Here is a 26,625-nt window from a genome sequence, read left to right as displayed (position 1 = left end):
ACAATACACCACACACACACACACACACACACACACACACACATATATATATATATATATATATATATATATATATATATATATATATATATATATATATATATATATATATATATATATATATATATATATATATATATATATATATATATATATATATATATATTACTTATGGCAACAATGATAATATTCTCTATTGGGAGGCTTGTATAGATATTTCCAGCTGGTCAAGACAGAATTTTTTTGATGAGGTTTGAAAAGAAGGGAGGTAATTTCCTTTACGTATCCTCAAGGGTAAGAAACTCTAATGACAAAGTTGCAAAAATTGTTTACATATTCGGCTCGCTGTATTTGAAACAGTGTTATAAAAGTCACGCACAATATGAGATTGCATTCGTAACACTTAACTCAAGAATATACCTGCTTAAATAGATAAAATGACTCCATGTTAATCTCAAAGGGGCATGAGGTGTAGACGTGAAGTTAACGAGAAATGCCGCTTATGCGCTGCATTGAATGTTATCAGTTGGGTGTGAAATAAATTACAAAATGCGCTTAGAAATTTCGAGGTTAATACAAGGCATACAAGAAATACTGTCGGGTTCAAAGACGTAATCTAACAATACGATATTTTGTTTCCTTCATATATCATTCTAAACTAGCAAGTCCTCGCCCATTTTATTTTAAAGTAAGTAAATATGAAATTTATGAAAACATACGTTTAATGGATATATACTTTTTTTCTACACATGTGGTTCTTTTATCTTTCTTCTTGTTTTATTTCTTAGTTTTATCACTGAATGTTATTGCTTCGCCATGTGTTTAAATGAGAGAGAATAAAAACAAAATGTTTGTAATAATAATAATAATAATAATATAATAAAAGATGCTATATAATTAGTATAAAATTACAAAATCTACTTTTACGTCCTATATTAAATAGAAAGTATTTATATTAAATATTAAAGAATACTTTTGTGTAAACATGTACAAAACAATAATATTCCTTGTTAATAAAACAAATTCTATTATAAAGGACCCCCCCCCCACCATCCCCCACAACAAAAACTCAGAGTAGACGATGTAATTTAATGTAGAAAAATAAATACAAGGACAATGCTACAAGACAACGGAATTTAATTTGATTTATAATAGATTAAAATCGCAACTCCTCGAAAAAATATTTACCTACTTTGAAAGAGGCGTGGCCTTACCTGGCCTTACCTAGCGCAATTTGTAATAAGGACGTCAGATAAAGGAAAGTAATTGCTCTTTTTTTTCACGCTTAGATTATTCACATCCTTATTCCAGTTTTTTTTTACTACTGAGATCGTTCCGGACAGGGCGTATACTCTATCGGTATGAATAGCTGTCAAAGTTACAATGCTAAAGTTGCCTTTGGTAAACATTTATTTTAGTATACACTCCTGTTTTTATGAAAACTATTTTATACGTCAATAAAAGTTCATCATTATTCATACTCCACCGTCACGTTTTCAACATGGTTTTGAGCTAAATAGGGTGCACAGACAGTACACCATTATTTGCAAAAGATAACTTTAAAGAGGAAACATCGTTTATAAATCGGGGACTTAATTCAGTTGAAAGCAATCGTGTCTGGAATTACATACAGGTTAAACGAGCTTTTTACCGCCCGATTTTAAGAACTATGTAGAAGGAAAGTTCTTTAGGATATATTTTTCCGTTTTTCACTACATAACAGGATTATCGAGGAACGTGTTACACATTAGTTGGATTGATAGCTATACTTCATAAAGGTAATTAGTTACCCCAGAGAGGAGATACAGTAGTAGTAGTAGTAGTAGTAGTAGTAATATTATTATTAATAACGGTAGTACTACCTAAGACATACATTATGCGTAAATTCGTTTTGTGACTATAATATGACATTTTTATTTATTTTGTGTCAGTAATAATATGTTTGAGCAGCAAAGGAATATTTTTAATAGGAATGATTCAATGTAGTTCAAAATAAACGATTTTCATTATTTCAAGAGGCTTCAAATTTTGCTAACGCATAGTTTTTCATAATCTAAAGTATTACATTTATATTCATACACACACACACACATACACACTCATACATGCATGCATGCATACATACATACATACATACATCTGGTTAGAACATCCGCCTCGGATGCGTAAGGTCACGGATTAGAACCCCGACCAAATCAAACCAAAGACTTTTTAAAAATGTTAATTACAGTTGCCTCGCTTGGCGCTCAGCATTAAGTGGTTAGTGTTAGGACTGGTCGGCCTGGTGGCATGATGCTTGACATCACTATAAACTGCCACATTGTAGTTATCGTAGTGATATTGTTAAAATTTTCAAATTGTTAAAACTACGTTAAAAACCCGAATAGCCACCTACCTTATAACAACTACGCAATTTGTTTTTGTCTCATAACAGCTGCTGTTGGTTGGGGTTTGGGACATATTAAGGATTGTATATATCTCTGTCCACGTAGTTGACTCACTTCATGCCATGTTTGTTGGCCATTACATCATTTCTTTCATGAAAGCCATCTTAGAAATTCACCTGAAAATATCACGCTCTTAAGTGACTTTTTGATCAAATATCAACATGAATAATTATTATCATTGTTTGAGTACTTTAGTATTTCAAATTAAATGAAAAAATATAAAAACTATTGTCTGTCTGCGCACGTTCCCATCTTGGATTTATCTTTGTAGCAACTCAAGACTTCTTAGTCGTTTTTCTTCTAATCAAATAAAGAGCGAAATACTTCGCTGTCACAGAAATATAACGCATACACCTAATTAAGGGAATTATTTATCTTCCGTATGAGTTTCTTTAAGAAAGTGAAGGTATACAAATGATTGGGTCCCTTTTTGGACATGAAATGATTTGGTACCTTTTTTGGACATGAAATGATTGAGTCCCTATTTTATCAAAAGTGATTAAAACATATTTTTATCACTTTTTTATTTATTTCACCTCGATTTTGCAGGATAATTGAAAATGATGAATGTTGCAAGCAAACGGTGTCACATATTTGCTATCGTTGCCATGTTACTATCGACCGGTGCACGAACAACAACAGAAATTACAACCATTTCCTTGGCACCTACAACAGAAACAAAAAGTGAAACTGCAACAACAGAACGAATAACAGTATTTACAACCAGTTCCTCAGTGCCTACAACCGACACAACAAACGGCACTGCCAGTACAACCGACACAACAAATGGCACTGCCAGTACAACCGACGCAACAAATGGTATTTCCGGTACAAGAGACATGGAAGCAATGACATCGTACAACACAATGAGTGCCACTGAAACAACATCTGCTGGTGCTACAGAAACAATATTTCTTGGAGAAACAACACGTAGTGTATCCAACATGACGATTAGTGAAACTGAAACAACAGCAAGTAGAGCAAACACGACCACTGGTGATGTGAGCATTACAACCGCAGTGACAGGAACTCCCACTGATAGTATTACCGTTACAACTATCACAGGACAAATCAACACCACAGAGCCTATAACTGTTACAACAAGTGACACCACCGTAACAGTTGTCAGTGGATCATCGACTAACTACACAACAACAAGTGCCAATGGAACAATATCGACCGGAGCAGGTACGCCAACAGTTCCCGAGGGAACAATAAATGGCGTATCTAGCACGATAATTAGCGAAACTGCAACAACTCCAAATAGTGCAGATACAACTAATGGTACTGTGAGCATAGCAAGTACTGTGACAGGAACTACCACGGATAGTTTCACCGTAACAACTGTAGCGGGACAAACCAATTCCACAGTGTCTACATCTGTTACAGCAATGGAAACCACAACAACCTCTCTCAAGGAAGCAACGACATCATACATACCAACGATTTCCTCTGAAACAGTATCAACTGACCCAGAAACGATATCAGCATTTACAATCAGTTCCTCAGCGCCTACAACTGAAACAACAAATGCTACTTCCGGTACAACAGTCACAGGAGCAACGACATCTTACAATATAACGAGTGCCACTGAAGCAACATCTCCTGGCTCGTTTGCAACAACACTTCTTGGAGAAACAACAAGTAGTGTATCCAGCACTATGATTAGCGAAACTGCAACAACAGCAAGTAGAGCCAACACGACCACTGTTGATGTGAGCATTACAACCGCAGTGACAGGAACTCCCACTGATAGTATTACCGTAACAACTATCACAGAACAAATCAACACCACAGTGCCTACAACTGTTAAAACAAGCGACACCACCGTAACAGTTGTCAGTGGATCCTCAACACCCTACACAACAATAAATGCCAATGGAACAATATCGACCGGAGCGCTTGAAACAACAGTTACTGAGGGAACAACAAATGGTGTATCTAGCACTACGATTAGCGAAACTACAACAACCCCAAATAATGCAATTACAACCACTGGTGTTGTGAACATAACTAATGTGAGAGGAACTACCACGGATAGTTTCTCCGTAACAACTGCCACGGGACAAACCTATTCTACAGTGTCTACATCTGTTACAGCAATGGAAACCACAACAACCTCTCTCAAGGAAGCAACGACATCATACATACCAACGATTTCCTCTGAAACAGTATCAACTGGCCCAGAAACGAAATCAGCATTTACAATCAGTTCCACAGCGCCTTCAAATGAAGCAACAAATGGTACTTCCGGTACAACAGTCACAGGAGCAACGACATCGTACACCGGAATGAGTGCCACTGAAACAACATCAGCTAGCGTTTCTTTAACTACACTTCTTGGAGAAACAACAAGTAGTGTACCCAGCATTATGATTAGCGAAACTGCAACAACAGCAAGTAGAGCCAACACGACCACTGGTGATGTGAGCATTACAACCGCAGTGACAGGAACTCCCACTGATAGTATTACCGTAACAACTATCACAGAACAAATCAACACCACAGTGCCTACAACTGTTACAACAAGCGACACCACCGTAACAGTTGTCAGTGGATCCTCAACACACTACACAATAACAAATGCCAATGGAACAATATCGACCGGAGCGCTTGAAACAAAAGTTACTGAGGGAACAACAAATGGTGTATCTAGCACGACGTTTAGCGAAACTACAACAACCCCAAATAATGCAATTATAACCACTGGTGTTGTGAACATAACAACTAATGTGAGAGGAACTACCACGGATAGTTTCTCCGTAACAACTGCCACGGGACAAACCTATTCCACAGTGCCTACAACTGTTACAGCAAGCGACACCACCATAACAGTTGTCAGTGGATCCTCAACACCCTACACAACAACAAATACCAATGGAACAATATCGACCGGATGGCTTGAAACAACAGTTACTGAGGGAACAACAAATGGTGTATCTAGCACGACGATTAGCGAAACCACAACAACCCCAAATAATGCAATTACAACCACTGGTGTTGTGAACATGACAACTAATGTGAGAGGAACTACCACGGATAGTTTCGCCGTAACAACTGTCACGGGACAAACCTATTCCACAGTGCCTACAACTGTTACAGCAAGCGACACCACCATAACAGTTGTAACGGACGCAACGACACCTTACGCAACACCCAATGCCTCCGAAACGGTATCAACTGGCCCAGAAACAATAACAGCATTTCCAACCAGTTCGTCAGTGCCTACAACCGAAATATTAAATGGCACTTCCATAACAACAGTTACGAAACCAACGACTACGTACACAACAGTGAGTGCCACTGAAACAACATCAACTGGCGAGTTAGTAACAACACCTCTTGGCGAAACAACAAGCAGTGTATCCAGTACGATGTTTAGCGAAACTGCAACGACAGCAAGTAGGGCAAGCACAAACAATGTTGATATGAATGTAACAACCGCTGTCACAGGAACTATCACGGATAGAAATACCATAACAATCAACACGTCGCAACCAAATACCACATTGCCTACAACTGTCACAACAAAGGACACCACCATAACAGCTGTCACAGGAACTATGACAACGTACGCAACATCAAATACCTCTGAAACAGGACCAACTGTCTCAGGAACAACAACAGCATTTACAACCAGTTTCTCAGCGCCTACAACCGAAACAACAAACGGTACTTCCGGTACAACAGTCACAGGAGCAACGACATCTTACAACATAACGAGTGCCACTGAAGCAACATCTCCTGGCTCGTTTGCAACAACACTTCTTGGAGAAACAACAAGTAGTGTATCCAGCACTATGATTAGCGAAACTGCAACAACAGCAAGTAGAGCAAACACGACCACTGTTGATGTGAGCATTACAACCGCAGTGACAGGAACTCCCACTGATAGTATTACCGTAACAACTATCACAGAACAAATCAACACCACAGTGCCTACAACTGTTAAAACAAGCGACACCACCGTAACAGTTGTCAGTGGATCCTCAACACCCTACACAACAATAAATGCCAATGGAACAATATCGACCGGAGCGCTTGAAACAACAGTTACTGAGGGAACAACAAATGGTGTATCTAGCACTACGATTAGCGAAACTACAACAACCCCAAATAATGCAATTACAACCACTGGTGTTGTGAACATAACTAATGTGAGAGGAACTACCACGGATAGTTTCTCCGTAACAACTGCCACGGGACAAACCTATTCTACAGTGTCTACATCTGTTACAGCAATGGAAACCACAACAACCTCTCTCAAGGAAGCAACGACATCATACATACCAACGATTTCCTCTGAAACAGTATCAACTGGCCCAGAAACGATATCAGCATTTACAATCAGTTCCACAGCGCCTTCAAATGAAGCAACAAATGGTACTTCCGGTACAACAGTCACAGGAGCAACGACATCGTACACCGGAATGAGTGCCACTGAAACAACATCAGCTAGCGTTTCTTTAACTACACTTCTTGGAGAAACAACAAGTAGTGTACCCAGCATTATGATTAGCGAAACTGCAACAACAGCAAGTAGAGCCAACACGACCACTGGTGATGTGAGCATTACAACCGCAGTGACAGGAACTCCCACTGATAGTATTACCGTAACAACTATCACAGAACAAATCAACACCACAGTGCCTACAACTGTTAAAACAAGCGACACCACCGTAACAGTTGTCAGTGGATCCTCAACACCCTACACAACAACAAATGCCAATGGAACAATATCGACCGGAGCGCTTGAAACAACAGTTACTGAGGGAACAACAAATGGTGTATCTAGCACTACGATTAGCGAAACTACAACAACCCCAAATAATGCAATTACAACCACTGGTGTTGTGAACATAACAACTAATGTGAGAGGAACTACCACGGATAGTTTCTCCGTAACAACTGCCACGGGACAAACCTATTCCACAGTGCCTACAACTGTTACAGCAAGCGACACCACCATAACAGTTGTCAGTGGATCCTCAACACCCTACACAACAACAAATACCAATGGAACAATATCGACCGGATGGCTTGAAACAACAGTTACTGAGGGAACAACAAATGGTGTATCTAGCACGACGATTAGCGAAACCACAACAACCCCAAATAATGCAATTACAACCACTGGTGTTGTGAACATGACAACTAATGTGAGAGGAACTACCACGGATAGTTTCGCCGTAACAACTGTCACGGGACAAACCTATTCCACAGTGCCTACAACTGTTACAGCAAGCGACACCACCATAACAGTTGTAACGGACGCAACGACACCTTACGCAACACCCAATGCCTCCGAAACAGTATCAAATGGCCCAGAAACAATAACAGCATTTACAACCAGTTCGTCAGTGCCTACAACCGAAACAACAAATGGCACTTCCATAACAACAGTTACGAAACCAACGACTACGTACACAACAGTGAGTGCCACTGAAACAACATCAACTGGCGAGTTAGTAACAACACCTCTTGGCGAAACAACAAGCAGTGTATCCAGTACGATGTTTAGCGAAACTGCAACGACAGCAAGTAGGGCAAGCACAAACAATGTTGATATGAAGGTAACAACTGCTGTCACAGGAACTATCACAGATAGAAATACCATAACAATCAACACGTCGCAACCAAATACCACATTGCCTACAACTGTCACAACAAAGGACACCACCATAACAGCTGTCACAGGAACTATGACAACGTACGCAACATCAAATGCCTCTGAAACAGGACCAACTGTCTCAGGAACAACAACAGCATTTACAACCAGTTTCTCAGCGCCTACAACCGAAACAACAAACGGTACTTCCGGTACAACAGTCACAGGAGCAACGACATCTTACAACATAACGAGTGCCACTGAAGCAACATCTCCTGGCTCGTTTGCAACAACACTTCTTGGAGAAACAACAAGTAGTGTATCCAGCACTATGATTAGCGAAACTGCAACAACAGCAAGTAGAGCAATCACGACCACTGGTGATGTGAGCATTACAACCGCAGTGACAGGAACTCCCACTGATAGTATTACCGTAACAACTATCACAGAACAAATCAACACCACAGTGCCTACAACTGTTACAACAAGCGACACCACCGTAACAGTTGTCAGTGGATCCTCCACACCCTACACAACAACAGGTGCAAATGGAACAATATCGACCGGAGTGGGTGAAACAACGGTTCCTGAGGGAACAACAAATGGTGTATCTAACACGACAGTTAGCGAAAATACAACGACCCCAAATAATGCAATTACAACCACTGGTGTTGTGAGCATAACAACCAATGTGAGAGGAACTACCACAGATAGTTTCGCCGTAACAACTGTCACGGGACAAACCTATTCCACAGTGCCTACAACTGTTACAGCAAGCGACACCACCATAACAGTTGTAACGGACGCAACGACACCTTACGCAACACCCAATGCCTCCGAACCAGTATCAAATGGCCCAGAAACAATAACAGCATTTACAACCAGTTCCTCAGTGCCTACAACCGAAACAACAAATGGCACTTCCATAACAACAGGCACGAAACCAACGACTACGCACATAACAGTGAATGCCACTGAAACAACATCAACTGGCGAGTTAGCAACAACACCTATTGGCGAAACAACAAGCATTGTATCCAGCACGATGTTTAGCGAAACTGCAACGACAGCAAGTAGGGCAAGCACAAACACTGTTGATATGAATGTAACAACTGCTGTCACAGAAACTATCACGGATAGAAATACCATAACAATTAACACGTCGCAACCAAATACCACAGTGGCAGCAACTGTTACAACAACGGACACCACCGTAACAGATGTCACGATACCAATGACAACGTACGCAACATCAAATGCCTCTGAAACAGGACCAACTATCTCAGGAACAACAACAACTTTTACAACCAGTTTCTCAACTCCTACAACCGAAACAACAAATGGTACTTCCGGTACAACAGTAACAGGAGCAACGACATCTTACAACACAACAAGTGCCACTGAAACAACATCTCCTGGTGCGTTTGCAACAACACTTCTTGGAGAAACAACAAGTAGTGTATCCAGAACTATGGTTAGCGAAACTGCAACAACAGCAAGTAGAGCAAACACGACCACTGGTGATGTGAGCATTACAACCGCCGTGACAGGAACTCCCACTGATAGTATTACCGTAACAACTATCACAGAACAAATCAACACCACAGTGCCTACAACTGTTACAACAAGCGATACCACCGTAACAGTTGTCAGTGGATCCTCGACACCCTACACAACAACAGGTGCAAATGGAACGATATCGACCGGAGTGGGTGAAACAACGGTTCCTGAGGGAACAACAAATGGTGTATCTAACACGACAGTTAGCGAAAATACAACGACCCCAAATAATGCAATTACAACCACTGGTGTTGTGAGCATAACAACTAATGTGAGAGGAACTACCACAGATAGTTTCGCCGTAACAACTGTCACGGGACAAACCTATTCTACAGTGCCTACAACTGTTACAGCAAGCGACACCACCATAACAGTTTTAACGGACGCAACGACACCTTACGCAACACCCAATGCCTCCGAAACAGTATCAACTGGCCCAGAAAAAATAACAGCATTTACAACCAGTTCTTCAGTGCCTACAACCGAAACAACAAATGGCACTTCCATAACAACAGGCACGAAACCAACGACTACGTACACAACAGTGAGTGCCACTGAAACAACATCAACTGGCGAGTTAGCAACAACACCTCTTGGTGAAACATCAAGCAGTGTATCCAGCACGATGTTTAGCGAATCTGCAACGACAGCAAGTAGGGCAAGCACAAACACTGTTGATATGAATGTAACAACTGCTGTCACAGGAACTATCACGGATAGAAATACCATAACAATTAACACGTCGCAACCAAATACCACAGTGGCAGCAACTGTTACAACAACGGACACCACCGTAACAGATGTCACGATACCAATGACAACGTACGCAACATCAAATGCCTCTGAAACAGGACCAACTATCTCAGAAACAACAACAACTTTTACAACCAGTTTCTCAACTCCTACAACCGAAACAACAAATGGTACTTCCGGTACAACAGTAATAGGAGCAACGACATCTTACAACACAAAGAGTGCCACTGAAACAACATCTCCTGGCGCGTTTGCAACAACACTTCTTGGAGAAACAACAAGTAGTGTATCCAGAACTATGGTTAGCGAAACTGCAACAACAGCAAGTAGAGCAAACACGACCACTGGTGATGTGAGCATTACAACCGCCGTGACAGGAACTCCCACTGATAGTATTACCGTAACAACTATCACAGAACAAATCAACACCACAGTGCCTACAACTGTTACAACAAGCGACACCACCGTAACAGTTGTCAGTGGATCCTCGACACCCTACACAACAACAGGTGCAAATGGAACGATATCGACCGGAGTGGGTGAAACAACGGTTCCTGAGGGAACAACAAATGGTGTATCTAACACGACAGTTAGCGAAAATACAACGACCCCAAATAATGCAAATACAACCACTGGTGTTGTGAGCATAACAACTAATGTGAGAGGAACTACCACAGATAGTTTCGCCGTAACAACTGTCACGGGACAAACCTATTCCACAGTGCCTACAACTGTTACAACAAGCGACACCACCATAACAGTTTTAACGGACGCAACGACACCTTACGCAACACCCAATGCCTCCGAAACAGTATCAAATGGCCCAGAAACAATAACAACATTTACAACCAGTTCCTCAGTGCCTACAACCGAAACAACAGATGGCACTTCCATAACAACAGGCACGAAACCAACGACTACGTACACAACAGTGAATGCCACTGAAACAACATCAACTGGAGAGTTAGCAACAACACCTCTTGGCGAAACAACAAGCATTGTATCCAGCACGATATTTAGCGAAACTGCAACGACAGCAAGTAGGGCAAGCACAAACACTGTTGATATGAATGTAACAACTGCTGTCACAGAAACTATCACGGATAGAAATACTATAACAATTAACACGTCGCAACCAAATACCACAGTGGCAGCAACTGTTACAACAACGGACACCACCGTAACAAATGTCACGGGACCAATGACAACGTACGCAACATCAAATGCCTCTGAAACAGGACCAACTATCTCAGGAACAACAACAACTTTTACAACCAGTTTCTCAACTCCTACAACCGAAACAACAAATGGTACTTCCGGTACAACAGTCACTGGAGCAACGACATCTTACAACACAACGAGTGCCACTGAAACAACATCTCCTGGTGCGTTTGCAACAACACTTATTGGAGAAACAACAAGTAGTGTATCCAGAACTATGGTTAGCGAAACTGCAACAACAGCAAGTAGAGCAAACACGACCACTGTTGATGTGAGCATTACAACCGTAGTGACAGGAACTCCCAGTGATAGTATTACTGTAACAACTATCACAGAACAAATCAACACCACAGTGCCTACAACTGTTACAACAAGCGATACCACCGTAACAGTTGTCAGTGGATCCTCGACACCCTACACAACAACAGGTGCAAATGGAACGATATCGACCGGAGTGGGTGAAACAACGGTTCCTGAGGGAACAACAAATGGTGTATCTAACACGACAGTTAGCGAAAATACAACGACCCCAAATAATGCAATTACAACCACTGGTGTTGTGAGCATAACAACCAATGTGAGAGGAACTACCACAGATAGTTTCGCCGTAACAACTGTCACGGGACAAACCTATTCTACAGTGCCTACAACTGTTACAGCAAGCGACACCACCATAACAGTTTTAACGGACGCAACGACACCTTACGCAACACCCAATGCCTCCGAAACAGTATCAAATGGCCCAGAAACAATAACAGCATTTACAACCATTTCCTCAGTGCCTACAACCGAAACAACAAATGGCACTTCCATGACAACAGGCACCAAACCAACGACTATGTACATAACAGTGAATGCCACTGAAACAACATCAACTGGCGAGTTAGCAACAACACCTCTTGGCGAAACAACAAGCATTGTATCCAGCACGATATTTAGCGAAACTGCAACGACAGCAAGTAGGGCAAGCACAAACACTGTTGATATGAATGTAACAACTGCTGTCACAGGAACTATCACGGATAGAAATACCATAACAATTAACACGTCGCAACCAAATACCACAGTGGCAGCAACTGTTACAACAACGGACACCACCGTAACAGATGTCACGGGACCAATGACAACGTACGCAACATCAAATGCCTCTGAAACAGGACCAACTGTCTCAGGAACAACAACAGCATTTACAACCAGTTTCTCAGCGCCTGCAACCGAAAAAACAAATGGTACTTCCGGTACAACAGTCACAGGAGCAACGACATCTTACAACACAACGAGTGCCACTGAAACAACATCTCCTGGTGCGTTTGCAACAACACTTCTTGGAGAAACAACAAGTAGTGTATCCAGCACTATGATTAGCGAAATTACAACAACAGCAAGTAGAGCAAACACGACCACTGGTGATGTGAGCATAACAACTGAGGTCACAGGAACTCCCACTGATATTAATACCGTAACTGCTATCACGGGACAAATCAACACCACTATGCCTACAACTGTTACAAAAAGCGACACCACTGTAACATTTTTCAGTGGATCCTCGGCAACCTACACAACAGCAAGTACCAATGGAACAATATCGACCGGAGCCGGTGAAACAACAGTTCCCGAGGGTAACTATTTTAAACTAAAATTAGAATGTGAAGGAGAGAGAGAGAGAGAGAGAGAGAGAGAGGGGGGGGGGGAGAAGAGAGAGAGAAAGAGATATGACAAATAATGGTAGGTATGACAAAACAGGGAATAAATAGAAACGGACTCCCAGGTATACATACAGACGGATGAACGCGTATAGAATTAGCTGGACAGAAACAATTTTGTGGAGAAAGAGACTTTGTAATAGTAGATAGTATAAAGAGATTCGATTTTTGATAGACACGCATTTATTCTCTTTTAGGATGTCCCAGTCTGACAAATTTAGTAAATGGTTCATGTGTGACATGTCCCTGCATAGCCAACAACACGGACCGTTGTGATCCCGGTTTCATATGCGTCTGTAAACCTGAGTGGACCGGATCAACATGCGCAGTGGATGTTAATGAATGTGCAGCGAACACTTTTGACTGTTCCTCTGTATCCAACTCGGGCTGTTTGAACGAAGTTGGTGGATATACATGTGTTTGCTTTGTTGGATATGTGAGAAATGGTAGCAGATGCGTACCCATAGGTTAGTTTGAATAAAACTATTTAAAAGCTTTTAATTTAAAGTATTTTTCAACTAATCAAATGTTCATGTTATGCAACTACTAAGTAAATAAAAATCAGCGGTATTAACAGTTAGTATGTCTTGACAAAACTGATACATAATTGCATAGTGCAGTAGGACCATACCGTATGCCATTAGAAAAAATTAGATGGAAGCATCCTATTATATCCCTACTCTTCTTTGCTTCTCCGGTCCCCATTTGGATTTGAAACTTTCGTTCTCGTTTACTCATCCTGGTGAAACATGATGTATAATACGATTTATCTCAAAATTCTCTTCTCGAATATGATTTATCTTAAAATTCTCTTCTCGAATATGATTTATCTCAAATATCTCTTCTCGAATATGATTTATTTCAAAATTCTTTTCTCGAATATGATTTACCTCAAAAATCTCTTCTCGAATATGATTTACCTCAAAAATCTCTTCTCGAACATGATTTATCTCAAAATTGTCTTCACACCATGATTTATCTAAACAAGTTCTTATCCAGTATGATTTATCTCAAAATTCTTTTCTCCAATACGATTTATCTCAAAATGCTTTTCTGCAAGAAGATTCATCTAAAATCTCACTATTTCTGGTAAAAATATAAGGTAATATTTTCTCGATATAACTACAGCACAGGGGAAAATAATTGTGATTTATTTTCATTATTGTAAAGATAAGAAACATGAGAATGCCTCATGATTATGTACGTAATAGTCAAGATGTCTACATTTATACTTAGTATATATCACATGTCTGCATTTATATTAATTATGTACTAGATGTCTACATTTATATTGATTATAGAGAATATGCCTGCATTTGTGTTCTTTATAGACAAGATGCCTGCATTCGTGTTACTTATACACAAGATGCCTGCATTCGTGTTACTTATAGACAAGATGCCTGCATTCGTGTTACTTATAGACAAGATGCCTGCATTCGTGTTACTTATAGACAAGATGCCTGCATTCGTGATATTTATAGACAAGATGCCTGCATTCGTGTTACTTATAGACAAGATGCCTGCATTCGTGTTCTTTATAGACAAGATGCCCGCATTCGTGTTACTTATAGACAAGATGCCTGCATTCGTGTTACTTATAGACACGATGTCTGCATTCGTGTCATTTATAGACAAGATGCCTGCATTTGTGATATTTATAGACAAGATGCCTGCATTCGTGTTACTTATAGACAAGATGCCTGCATTCGTGTTCTTTATAGACAAGATGCCTGCATTCGTGTTACTTATAGACATGATGCCTGCATTCGTGTTACTTATAGACAAGATGCCTGCATTCGTGTTACTTATAGACAAGATGTCTGCATTCGTGTCATTTATAGACAAGATGCCTGCCTTTGTGTTATTTATAGACAAAATGCCTACATTCGTATTGCTTATAGACAAGATGCCTGGATTCGTTTTACTTATAGACAAGATGCCTGCATTTGTGTTATTTATAGACTAACTTATTATTTCTCATTTTTATTTTCAGGAAATGGTACTCTTTCACCTGTTACGCCAGCAGGTAAGTTAAAAACGAAATCAACTCAATCACTGATTTTTAAATTTTGATGCTTGTGATTTCATTTGTAGATCAACAAATGTTTACAAATTAGAGAAAAATACCTCTTTGAATTCCGTCCCTCTATACGTTTGTTACTCTACGGCTTTTTTAATTTGTCTGAATAATTTCCGCATTAACTTCATCTTGTTCCAACGTCCTGCTTACACCTGTCAAAAATGTTCTGTATAGACTCGTACATATAACAGGTTGCCAAAAGACTCATAATTAGTGTTAAAAATTGTACCATTAGTGAATGTTGGTTTTCTCCTCTAGAGAAAGAATTTCTGGTAGAGGTGAGCAGTAAGATGAACTTGACATTTGCACCTGGGGAGGATATCCGGGTATCTTCGATCCATGACTTATATGTTGCTGAGGCATCCGTGGCGGTACGTATTAGGAAAGTTACTAGTATTAGTGGTAGTAGTAGACGTCGTGGAACTAGTGGTAGTAGCAATAGAATTAATATCAGCAGCAGTAGACATATCAGCAGACGTGTTATTAGTAATCGAGGAAGTATTATTTGCAACATAACTTCAAAGGTAGTAGTTACTACTACTAGTATTAATATTACTACTGCTCGTCTCATACACGTCTAAACATCGATCAAATATTTATGAAAACATTTCATAAATTGAGAGAGAGAGAGAGAGAGAGAGAGAGTACTCATGTTAACAACACAACGGTATTTATTTTAGATGGGACTTTTCTAATGATCTTTGTATTCTTTGTAGTTGTCAACATATTTCCGAAACCAGCTTGGGTCGTCTTTTTCAAGAGTTGTGGTACACGGAATTTCGTAAGTACACACACACACACACACACACACACACACACAGAGCTGCTTTTGACAGGAACAAGTACTATATAGACCCTTCCCAGCGAGGTCAGCTGACGATTTTCTCACCCTTTAGAATATATGGTAGACAAGCTCTCTTACCCTTTAGAATATATGGTAGGCAAGCTCTTTCACCCTTTAGACTGTGTGATAGGCAAGTTCTCTCACCCTTTAGAATGTATGGTATTCAAGCTCTCTCACCCTTTAGACTGTGTGGTAGGCAAGCTCTCTCACCGTTTAGACTGTATGGTAGGCAAGCTCTCTCACCCTTTAGACTGTATGGTAGGCAAGCTCACTACTGATTCCATATATGTTTTCGAAAATTTGTTTATTTCAGCAAGAAAAACGGAGGCAAAATTATCACATCAGTTAATGAAATAGATACTGACAGAAAGACGATTCTATTATCTTTCTTTATCTATATCTTGAGATTTATAGAACAATATCAATGGCTAAGTAGGTGAGAATTATCCCAAATATGGCTGCCAATACACGTGGGGACAATGTATAGGTATACATCAAGTTGTATTCTATTATATGCTGATTCCCATTGACTGTTGATCAAACCTAAAACTGGCTGCTATGACAGAGATAACAATCATGGCCAATCTTACAATTTGTCAGACATTCAGGTCTAATATATATCGCATAGCTTACAGATTTTATATCTAAAAATCATAATTGCATAAATTTTCAACAATCATTTGACATTCAATGCCCAGTGCATGCTCAAAATTAATACTTGTTCGCAAAAGGATAATTACCAATAAAAGACCCCCAACCACCCGCCCTCTCCATCAACACCATCACTTTGATTTTACACGATGTACTATGATGATGAACAAATGGTGCTTATCTCATCTCAGGCGATAGTTCAGTTAAGGTCAAGGCCACAAGGAATTTCTAACTTGGAATTAGATGACCTAGGTCATGATATCAATAAATACACAAGAAGTAATGAAGAAACTTATATCCTCAGAACTAATGCGTATACTGATATTCTAGTGTATATTAAAGACAATTTGATTCAAGTCAGATCTTCACTGTCCTGGGTGAAGATTTGACAGCGAATGCTTAGGGGTCATGTTCTGGTGACCTTTGAAATAGCCAATGAAAATTCAGCTTTCAGAAATGTAAAAGTGAACCAAATCGATAGGCACACACTGATGCTCTTCAGCTATACTGCTTAATCTCCCAAACGCGAATAAATAAGACTTTATCTGATTGGCTGATAAAATCAGCGATTATGGTAATACCATAGGTCACCAGAACATGACCCCTAAGCGGTCGCTCTCAGATATTAACGTAGGACAGTGGAGATCTGATTTTAATCAAATAATATGAAAGCTACAAGCTATCTGGTATGGGTGTGTTTCCCAAATAACATGATTTTGTTAGGCTGAGGTGAGTAAAAAAAACGGTATCCTTACCTTTGGATAATAAAGTTCTCATGGTAGCCCACATGTGCATTCCAGAACTTAACTGTGACGTCATAAGGTTAGGAAATAAATATTTATTTTATAAAGTCGTTTTTTTTTTTTCAATAACTTTTTTTTTTTACTGAAATTAAAACTTGTCATATATGTGGCTTTGATGTGGACTCAGGAGTTATTTGGATGTTTAATCGCACTTCATCCCCCATAATCGGGAGCTGATGGCAAGCTTTCTCACATACACACGTTGGCCGAGCCAGAGACTCGAACCGACGCGGACAGAGGTGATATGTCAGTTATCTTAAAGACGAGCACCTTCGACCTCTCGATCACCCTGGTCCCTTATTAGCAACAGTGGTGGGGATAATAACAAACATACCATCTCTAGTGTTAGCATTGGTTTGAGTCGACCAGAGCTTCTAGAGTTGGAATATATTGACAGTTAGTTATTCATTAGGTGCATAGGTTATTTTTGTCTCCGGAGAACAGATTATATGTGATTTACATTCCATTCTGATTTTTTCCCATTTTATTTTTCGCTTTATTATTGCATATTTAATTACTACCTGCAAAAATGAGCTTGTTGAACACAAAGCATGTACAAATTAGTATTCTATCTGTCCTTGTTGGCCTAATGCATTTGATTTTTTAGCTCCCAAACTCATTCCAAAGTATGTTTCTTTGAATCGCGTAGGTTAACCGTTTTAATTTATTTTCAGAGCAAACGGTGTAGTAAATTATTCGCTGGTCTTGAAAGACGATTCGGGGGCGAGGCCCGGCATTGCTAAAGCTTTAGGAAATTTGGCGGATGGAGCAGCAATATTTATGAAAGGAACCTATGTAACAACCACAAACATTACTGTTGGTGGCGTAGAAGGTAATCAGGAATGATGGTCATAGTTTATATGTATGTGTCTATATGTATAAAATGTGTGTGTGTGGAGAGAGAGAGAGAGAGAGAGAGAGAGAGAGAGAGAGAGTGAGTGTTTTAGTTTCATAAATTAGCAATATAAATGAAATAAAAACATCGGATAATATTGGGGTACATTTGCAGAAGCACAATAACAGAGTGTGTTGTCAAAGGATTCACCTTCTTTCCAGAATATTCTGACAAAAATTTGCAAACAGTAAAAGAACGTTAGTCGCATATAATTAGAAACCACCTTATATAATGGAATTTGTTTGAACACGAGAAAGGGTGTACTCAAACAGCATGTGATAATTGCAATTTTTCAAAGCTCACCATATCATTTTAAGAATATAAAATTATTTGCGTGATTCACAGTCCACTTGACTGATAACTTTTGATAAATGCTTGCACAGTCTTGTAATGTTTCATACTGTATTTATATTTCATTGCAACTGTTATTCGCTTTGATGATGTAAATATATTAACTTCCATAATTTTGCCTATACATACAATCAATTTACACTTAAGGTATTTTATTATTATTATTATTATTTTTATTATTTAGTTCCCTTCAACGCCACCAGTGATCAACAAGTATGTGTCATATTTACTACAATATCGCCGTGCAGCAGTGACCAGGAATGTGTTGTTAATGGTCAGACACCAGTGTGCCAGTAAGTAAAACTGAATTGCATTCTTAATTTTTTTAAATTTGTATGTATATTATTAAAAGGGAAAACAATGAAGATGGGAAAACAATGAAGATGGTATAACAATTCACTGGCTATTTTGGGCTGTGTTATACCGCACTTGACTAAGGCCACATCTAGCTGAAACAGGAATATGGGCCACAATTAGAATCGGAAAGATTAATTAAGTCTAAGATTTTAAACAAAAATTCTACCCCGACGACTTGTTTACTCCATCATTTGGACTCTCAGACTCGATCGAATAGGAGAAATGTGGCTTGCATTTTGATGATATCATTTATCAACCGTAATGAAATACCGTACAAAAAGACATTTGGCCCTTTAATATAGCGGAAAATATCACTTTTTGTTGCTTTTATACAAGAAAGTCATAATTTACCTCAAAACCAAGTATTTACCCGCCCCCCCCCCCCCATCCCCAAAAGAGAAATCGTGTAGAAATCAAGCTAAAAACACGCCCTGTAACACATGCCAATAGATCTAGAGTATCCAGGTATTGAAAATATTACAATGGATTTTTAACATCTTGCACCCCTCCCACACAATAAGCAAATTTATTTTTACTATGGACAAAGACAATGATTTTATAGATATTTGCAAAAAAAAGAGCCTACCAGCTAGATGCGAGAGAGAGAGAGAGAGAGAGAGAGAGAGAGAGAGAGAGAGAGAGAGTAGGCCTATTTGTGGGGACAAGATATTAATAATTAATTAATTAATTTAATTAATTAATTACCTTATTGCTTTATTTATTTATTTATTTATTTATTTATTTATTTATTTATTTATTTCAGGCCACTGTCAAGATCAGGATCAGGTGAGAGAATATATTTGAAAAAATGCAAATTTTCCAAATGTTTCAAAAATTATTTTGGACATAGAAGTGACAGCTTCTTAAAGTTAGCAATAAAAAAAAATCATCTCCTGAATGATCAATTTTGGTTCACGTTGATCGGACAAGGCATACATTTTAATGTGGGTGAATTTAGATCTTTAAGCATTATGTTGTGATCATGGTTATGAATGGAATTAATTTTCTCAAAATTACACTCAAATTTGAACGATGTATCATCAGTTTAATTACATAACATGGATTCCCCAAAATTATCGCTCTTTTTACCTTTTCTTTCTTTCTTTTGTAATTTCATTCTTAATTTCTTTATTTCTTTATTACAGACAACCTTGGGCTTATAATTGGTCTTGGAGTTGGCATACCTCTTTTTATAATATTGCTAGCAGCCTTAGGAATAATCTTATTTTCTGCGGCAGCGAAAAGGAGACGCCATCACTTAAAAACGGAATATGAATCAAGCTCGGACAGGTTAGATTCCTTTTTCCATTTTTTTTGTTGTGCCTTTTTCAAATTATGTTTAGAATCGAAATTCTAAAATCACAGGAGGAATTTCATCATCTAAATATGATAAGCTGACTTAAAAAGATGCATGCACCTGGAAAGTTGATATTATTGTAAGGGGAAAATGCAAGAAAAAAAACCGATCATTTGACGAATGCATTTCTTTTATGAGTTTTGAGAATACAAACCATACAATGTTGAATACTATTAATATTTTTTGGCTTCAGGATTTCTCTTTTTCAACGTTTTTACAGAATGTTGCTTAATGTTACCGACATCTTTAAAGCCCTTTTATTATTCTGATCACATTTGGAATTGCAAATTATAGTGAAAGTGTTAACAGAAACACTGCTGTGCTACCCTATGATTGTTGTGGGACTCACGTGCGCTATAGAATTGTAACTACTGTCTGGTAATCAACGACCAAAAGAACAACTGGGACGATGACAATGAGAAAGGCGAACACTACAACACTGACAAAAAACAACAACGCCATTTCATAATAAAAATACACAAATATGAAACAATAAAATCGACCAGGCCTGGATATTCTAATATTCTAAGTATCTCTGTTAATTGTTCAGGTCCTATGCAGATGGTGGAATCTTTGCCAGAACAATCCCCATCAAATATCACAAAGATCCACTCCCGTACTATGAACAGTACATATACAGTGATGCAGAAGGTAATATATTAGTATTACTACTGTTAGCGTTTGTCTGTCTATATTATGTATGTGTTTATGTGCGTACGTATATACAAATGTATGTTCGATAGTTGCTCTGTTTATTCGCGGATAGAGTTGATTGGAATACAACAAAAATTATAATTAAATATCACGTGATAATTGTATGCTTATGAGTTCGTTTGACTTTTCTGTATTTTTTTTTATCCAAATGTAGAATTAAATAATCTTACAGTCACTGACATATGAAAAAGGTATGTTATCTGTGCAACGCAGTATATCGTGGATGGTTTATAATGTCAGTAAGAATGACACAGTTGAAACATTGTGGATTCTCTATAATGTCAGTAAGAATGACACAGTTGAAATATTGTGGATTATCTATAACGTCAGTAAGAATGACACAGTTGAAATATTGTGGATTCTCTATAATGTCAATAAGAATGATATGATTGAACTATCGCGGATGGTCTCTAATGTCAGTAAAATGATACAATTGTATCGTGAAAGGTCTATGATGTCAGTACAGATGATACGATTGAACTGTCGTGGATGGTCTATAATGTCAGTAAAAATGATACGACTGAACTGTCGTGGATGGTCTATAATATCAGTAAAAATGATACGACTGAACTGTCGTGGATGGTCTTTAATGTCAGTAGTATTCTAATTTGTTTCAATATTAGTATGTAGAAAGTTGCAAAGAACCATTCGGTTTTTACTGAATTAAATATGTCTCTTTACAAAATGTTACAAGTATCTTCTTTTTATAACGAAAACACAAACAAAAACAATTTTGTAACAGCAAGATTTCATAAATTTCAGGATCCAAATCCAACTTATCTTGGGACGTTATACCACAGACTCCACCGGTAAGTAATGGTTTTTGTGTCAACTCGGTGGATTTTGCTAGATTATTATTTATTGCTATTAAAAGAAGCAGAAACAAAACAGTTTATTGGGATTAAAAAATAGAAAAAAAAAAATACAACATGTTATTGCTATTGAACGGTGAAGAAAGCAAACATTTTTCTAAGATTAAAAAGAGAAGAAACCAAACATCCGGCAAATGTCCTTACTCCAACGAAAGGCACGCATAACGTTTGAGGCATACTTACTAGTGCGGATGGTCAGAAAAACATTGATACGTTTGTTTTCTCAGAATACAAAAAAAATGTAAATATATTCTAGACAATATTTAATCTGCTGTTTGCAATAACGTTGTCATCGGTTAATAGATCTGTACAAACACTTTGATTTTATTGTTTCCTTTGTATTATTTTCAGCTGCGGATTGCAAGACCAAAAGTATATGCACAAGGACATCCGCTTTTTTCGGTGAGGATTCATCGTTACTTTCGTTTAAAAATAATTGTTTGCATATATACTAGCATGGGACAAGCTTTGAAACTATTTTGTAATGGATAATGAGTCATTTGAATATGATAATAGAAAGCTATGAACTAACAAATATAAGAAAAATTACGTAGATTGGAAATAGCAGGAAAAACGCTTGGTAGGTTGCATTTATCATAACAATGAATTGTGAACTTATTTCCCGTAATACCTGGGCTTACGTATATTAGATATTTGATGGTCTGTGCTTTGATTGATTGAGATGAGACAGTACACTGTCATAAATTCTGTAAAAACTAATATTTCATCTATCATTCTTAATGGCTGTCTTACTTATTCATTTTTCTTAAAACCAAGATTTTTCATTTTAAAAAATCAAATCGTAAAATCCCTTTTATATCCAGCGATGACAATATCAATGTTGTATAATTCTTATGAATATTTTAAAAAAAGTTATTATCCGTTACATCTGTGAGGATCTGTTACACTTGTCTCGACAAATGATTGTAGCGCTCAAATCGAGGTTTACTAAAACTCTAGCGAAGTCTTAATAAAGAACACAATTTTCATATTTTTCTATATGTTTGGACAGAGTAAATTAAGGGTGTATAGGTATAGGTAATTCATTCATCCATATTTAAGCTTTTTCTAGAAAATCTTGCAAACTACCAACTATTCACCGTGTGAAAAGGGCACTCATTGACCTCTTGTGCACCAGTGTATTCTACCAAATACAAATTATATGTTTAAATATGTTAATATGTACCACTTATGCGAAGAGATTGCTTTAGACCGAAGAAAACAAAAGAAAGAAAAAGCAAAAATAAACGGAAGCAGCCGGGAGCAATCAATTAAACATAACTTTACCAGACTAACGCTCGTCATATATATCTCGGAGTTAATCTCGGAGTTAATCGAGAGTACAGTTGAATAAGACTTTTTCTAGTCATGATTATTTCTATCTCAAAATACAATTTTAAAAACATTTATTTTTGTTCTTTTTCAGAATGTGTAAAACACGCACAATTGGAGAACAAGTACACAATATTAATGGCTCCACCGTAAATCAGAAGTTGAGATAATACTCGTAATGTTTAAAAACTATTATCATTATTATTATTATTATTTAAGTTTTAAGGGACTTTACTATCGTTAATTTGTTCCATTCAAATATCGTCATTATTTCACCTGTTGACAGTAGGTGTGTTTGTAATGTTTATTTTATCTGTCAAACTATGTATTTATTACATTCTTAGTCATTATTTTAAAAAGAGGTCGGGATCAGGTGACATACGATGCATTTCCAACCGACTCGTCTTTTTAAATGAGTTTAAGTACTATATTTCAGAAAATTTTCACTTAAACACATTCTCTTTTATTAAGTGTAACTTGCCAAAATTAGTGATATGTGCAATTGTTATGATCTGAATTTAGAATAAGTTTTATACATTTGTCTTCCTCGTGAACATTAAGTATCCTTTTTTTTACGAATTATTTTATAAAATTCCTCAGTCTGATAGAGGCCAGTCAAGTGGAATGATTTTTAATAGCAGAATTCTGAAATACTGTGTATCCTCAGAATCTGTACGGTATATATATATATATATATATATATATATATATATATATATATATATATATATATATATATATATATATATATATATATATATTGCAAGTAACGTATATTATTGTGTAGTCTCGTTTAACTAGTCATCTCGCGTATATCCGTGAGACGTTCGCCATTTTTAAACATTTTTAAAAAATGTTGTTGGTTTTAAATTAAAGCAATATCCCTGGTATGTTTTGAAAAATCATTGCACAATTTAACCCTTTTGTATTTGGTTACCCGCACGTGAAAGTTTGGGATATTTCATTTCGATATCCCCGTGTCATAGAATGAATATTGTGATACATACCGTTTGTCTCTAGTTCATCTTGATCTGATATACGTATTACTACACAGACTATATTACTTATATATTTCCTTCATATTTATTCAGATCAAGTTCATTAGTTGTGCGCAGGCGCACTCCAACAATCTCATGCTCTTCTTAAGTAATATCGTTGACATTAAAATCAAAATATGTGATCGGCATCTTTCTCAAACGGACTGCAGTAAAAGTCCATTGATTAGTAGTGTAGCGATATTTTAAGGTGCAATAATAGTTGTCACATTGCTGTCAATATTATAGCTAGTCTATTTGCGATAGTAGTTCAACATAATCTAAACGTTACAGTGTTGACGATGTGTCTGTGTGTGTGTGTCTGTGTGATTTAGATTTGTATCGTAGCTTTAACAAATTTTCAGTCACATCGTTACTATGTATGCAGTGTGGCAGTTTATAGTGACGTCTAGCACTGGTGCATCATGCCGCCGACATGTAGCATGATGTTCACGCAGTCACATTATCCTGACACCAGGCCGACCAGTCCTAGCACTAACCTCTTAATGCTGAGCGCCAAAACGAGGCAGCTGTTAGTACCATTTTTGTAAATGTTTGTTATGACTCGGCCGGGTTTTGAACCCACGACCTCCCGCTTCCGAGGAGGACGCTCTAACCACTAGGCCACTGGAGTGGTCATATTGTTGTCAATATTATAGCTAGTCTAATTATCATAGTAGCTCAAAATAATCAACATAATGTAAATGTCATATTGACTGCTGCCAATGGTATAGCTAGTCTAATTACCATAGTAGTACAACATAATCAACATAATGTAAATTTCATATTGACTGCTGCCAATATTATAGCTAGAATAATTATCATAGTAGTACAACATTATCAACATAATGTAAATTTCGTATTGACTGCTGCCAATGGTATAGCTAGTCTAATTACCATAGTAGTACAACATAATCAACATAATGTAAATTTCATATTGACTGCTGCCATGATTATAGCTAGTCTAATTACCATAGTAGTACAACATAATCAACATAATGTAAATTTCATATTGACTGCTGCCAAGGTTATAGCTAGTCTAATTACCATAGTAGTACAACATAATCAACATAATGTAAATTTCATATTGACTGCGCCAATGTCATAGCTAGTCTAATTACCATAGTAGTACAACATAATCAACATAATGTAAATGTTATATTGACTGCTGCCAATGTTATAGCTAGTCTAATTACCATAGTAGTACAACATGATCTAAATGTCATATATACGTCTATATTCAATCATTTCATCTCATGGTCGATTTAATGCAATATACAAGTTGTTAATGTGTTTAATATGATATAATACATGACAGTTATTCTTCGAAGTAATTTAAATTATTTTGATATCAGTCTCTAGTTAAATGAGTTCGGTGTACGATTTACATGTGTATATTTATGTTGTACATAAATATATTGAGTGTCAGGTTTAGTATCGCTGTATTGACAAATTGTGTTGTACCTATTATATCGATATTAATATTTATTTTTTTAATAAAAAGTACATAAAATTATTTTTTTTTTAAATCTTCTTTCATTCTTTTCATTTTAGCCCGTTGAATTTAATCATACACGAAAAGATAAAATAACATTAAGTTCAACGGGCAAGGGAATTAAGGAAGGGAGGAGATTCAACGTGACCATCTAGCTTTTTATATGGTTAATTTGCTGCATTGTAGAAACTATCTCGTTGTTCATAATTAAGCGTTTTCTATTGCGTATGACGCCTAGTATGGACTGAGATGCAAGGGACCGGAATACTTGCGGCAGAGTTCAGTCTTTAAACTAATATATTGTAAAACTTATTACAAGATAGACAGAACTAAATTTTAATCCCGGATTCCGGTGACAGTTATAACCACGCCTCGTCTATCAACGTGTTTTAAAGGATGAATAAACAATTCTCTTGGAGTGAAAACAGAACACGGATGTGAAGGCGTTAAGGCGTGGATCTTCGCAGCATTAGCCTACAGTTGGCCCACCCTTGCTGAATGCGGTGTAGACAGACTTGCATTTCAAGAATGACTTTAGTCTGAGTAAA

The 26,625-nt window shown here is 37.6% G+C and overlaps 1 protein-coding gene across 2 annotated transcripts; it reads left to right on the top strand.

Annotated features, from left to right (window-relative positions):
* Positions 1–1,523: 1,523 nt before the first annotated feature.
* LOC149791307 (uncharacterized) lies at positions 1,524–26,098 on the top strand. 2 transcript variants are annotated; one of them, XM_089969838.1, is made up of 14 exons: positions 1,524–1,633; positions 2,997–13,208; positions 13,490–13,759; positions 15,286–15,318; positions 15,631–15,743; positions 16,089–16,153; positions 18,345–18,502; positions 19,101–19,209; positions 20,037–20,059; positions 20,419–20,563; positions 21,181–21,281; positions 22,107–22,153; positions 22,568–22,618; positions 23,643–26,098. In XM_089969838.1, the coding sequence occupies exons 2-14, from the start codon at positions 3,008–3,010 to the stop codon at positions 23,649–23,651; spliced, it is 11,325 nt and encodes a 3,774-aa protein (XP_089825964.1). In that variant the 5' UTR covers positions 1,524–1,633; positions 2,997–3,007; the 3' UTR covers positions 23,652–26,098. The 2 variants fall into 2 exon arrangements, with proteins under 2 accessions (XP_089825964.1, XP_089825963.1); XM_089969837.1 differs by having other exon boundaries at positions 1,524–1,778.
* Positions 26,099–26,625: the final 527 nt, after the last annotated feature.

Source organism: Sinohyriopsis cumingii, chromosome 9 (assembly GCF_028554795.1).
Source record: "Sinohyriopsis cumingii isolate HCF-2022 chromosome 9, ASM2855479v2, whole genome shotgun sequence".
Lineage (NCBI taxonomy): Eukaryota > Metazoa > Mollusca > Bivalvia > Unionida > Unionidae > Sinohyriopsis > Sinohyriopsis cumingii.
Note: the sequence above shows the minus strand (reverse complement) of the source record. Positions and strands in the feature narration are given on the sequence as shown.

Bases quoted from the DNA above. Each gene is read 5' to 3' on its own strand.
- LOC149791307 (XM_089969838.1), top strand. From the start codon at position 3,008: ATGATGAATGTTGCAAGCAAACGGTGTCACATATTTGCTATCGTTGCC. The intron at 21,282-22,106 runs GTAATATATTAG...CATAAATTTCAG, and splicing joins CATATACAGTGATGCAGAAG to GATCCAAATCCAACTTATCT. The intron at 22,154-22,567 runs GTAAGTAATGGT...TATTATTTTCAG, and splicing joins TTATACCACAGACTCCACCG to CTGCGGATTGCAAGACCAAA.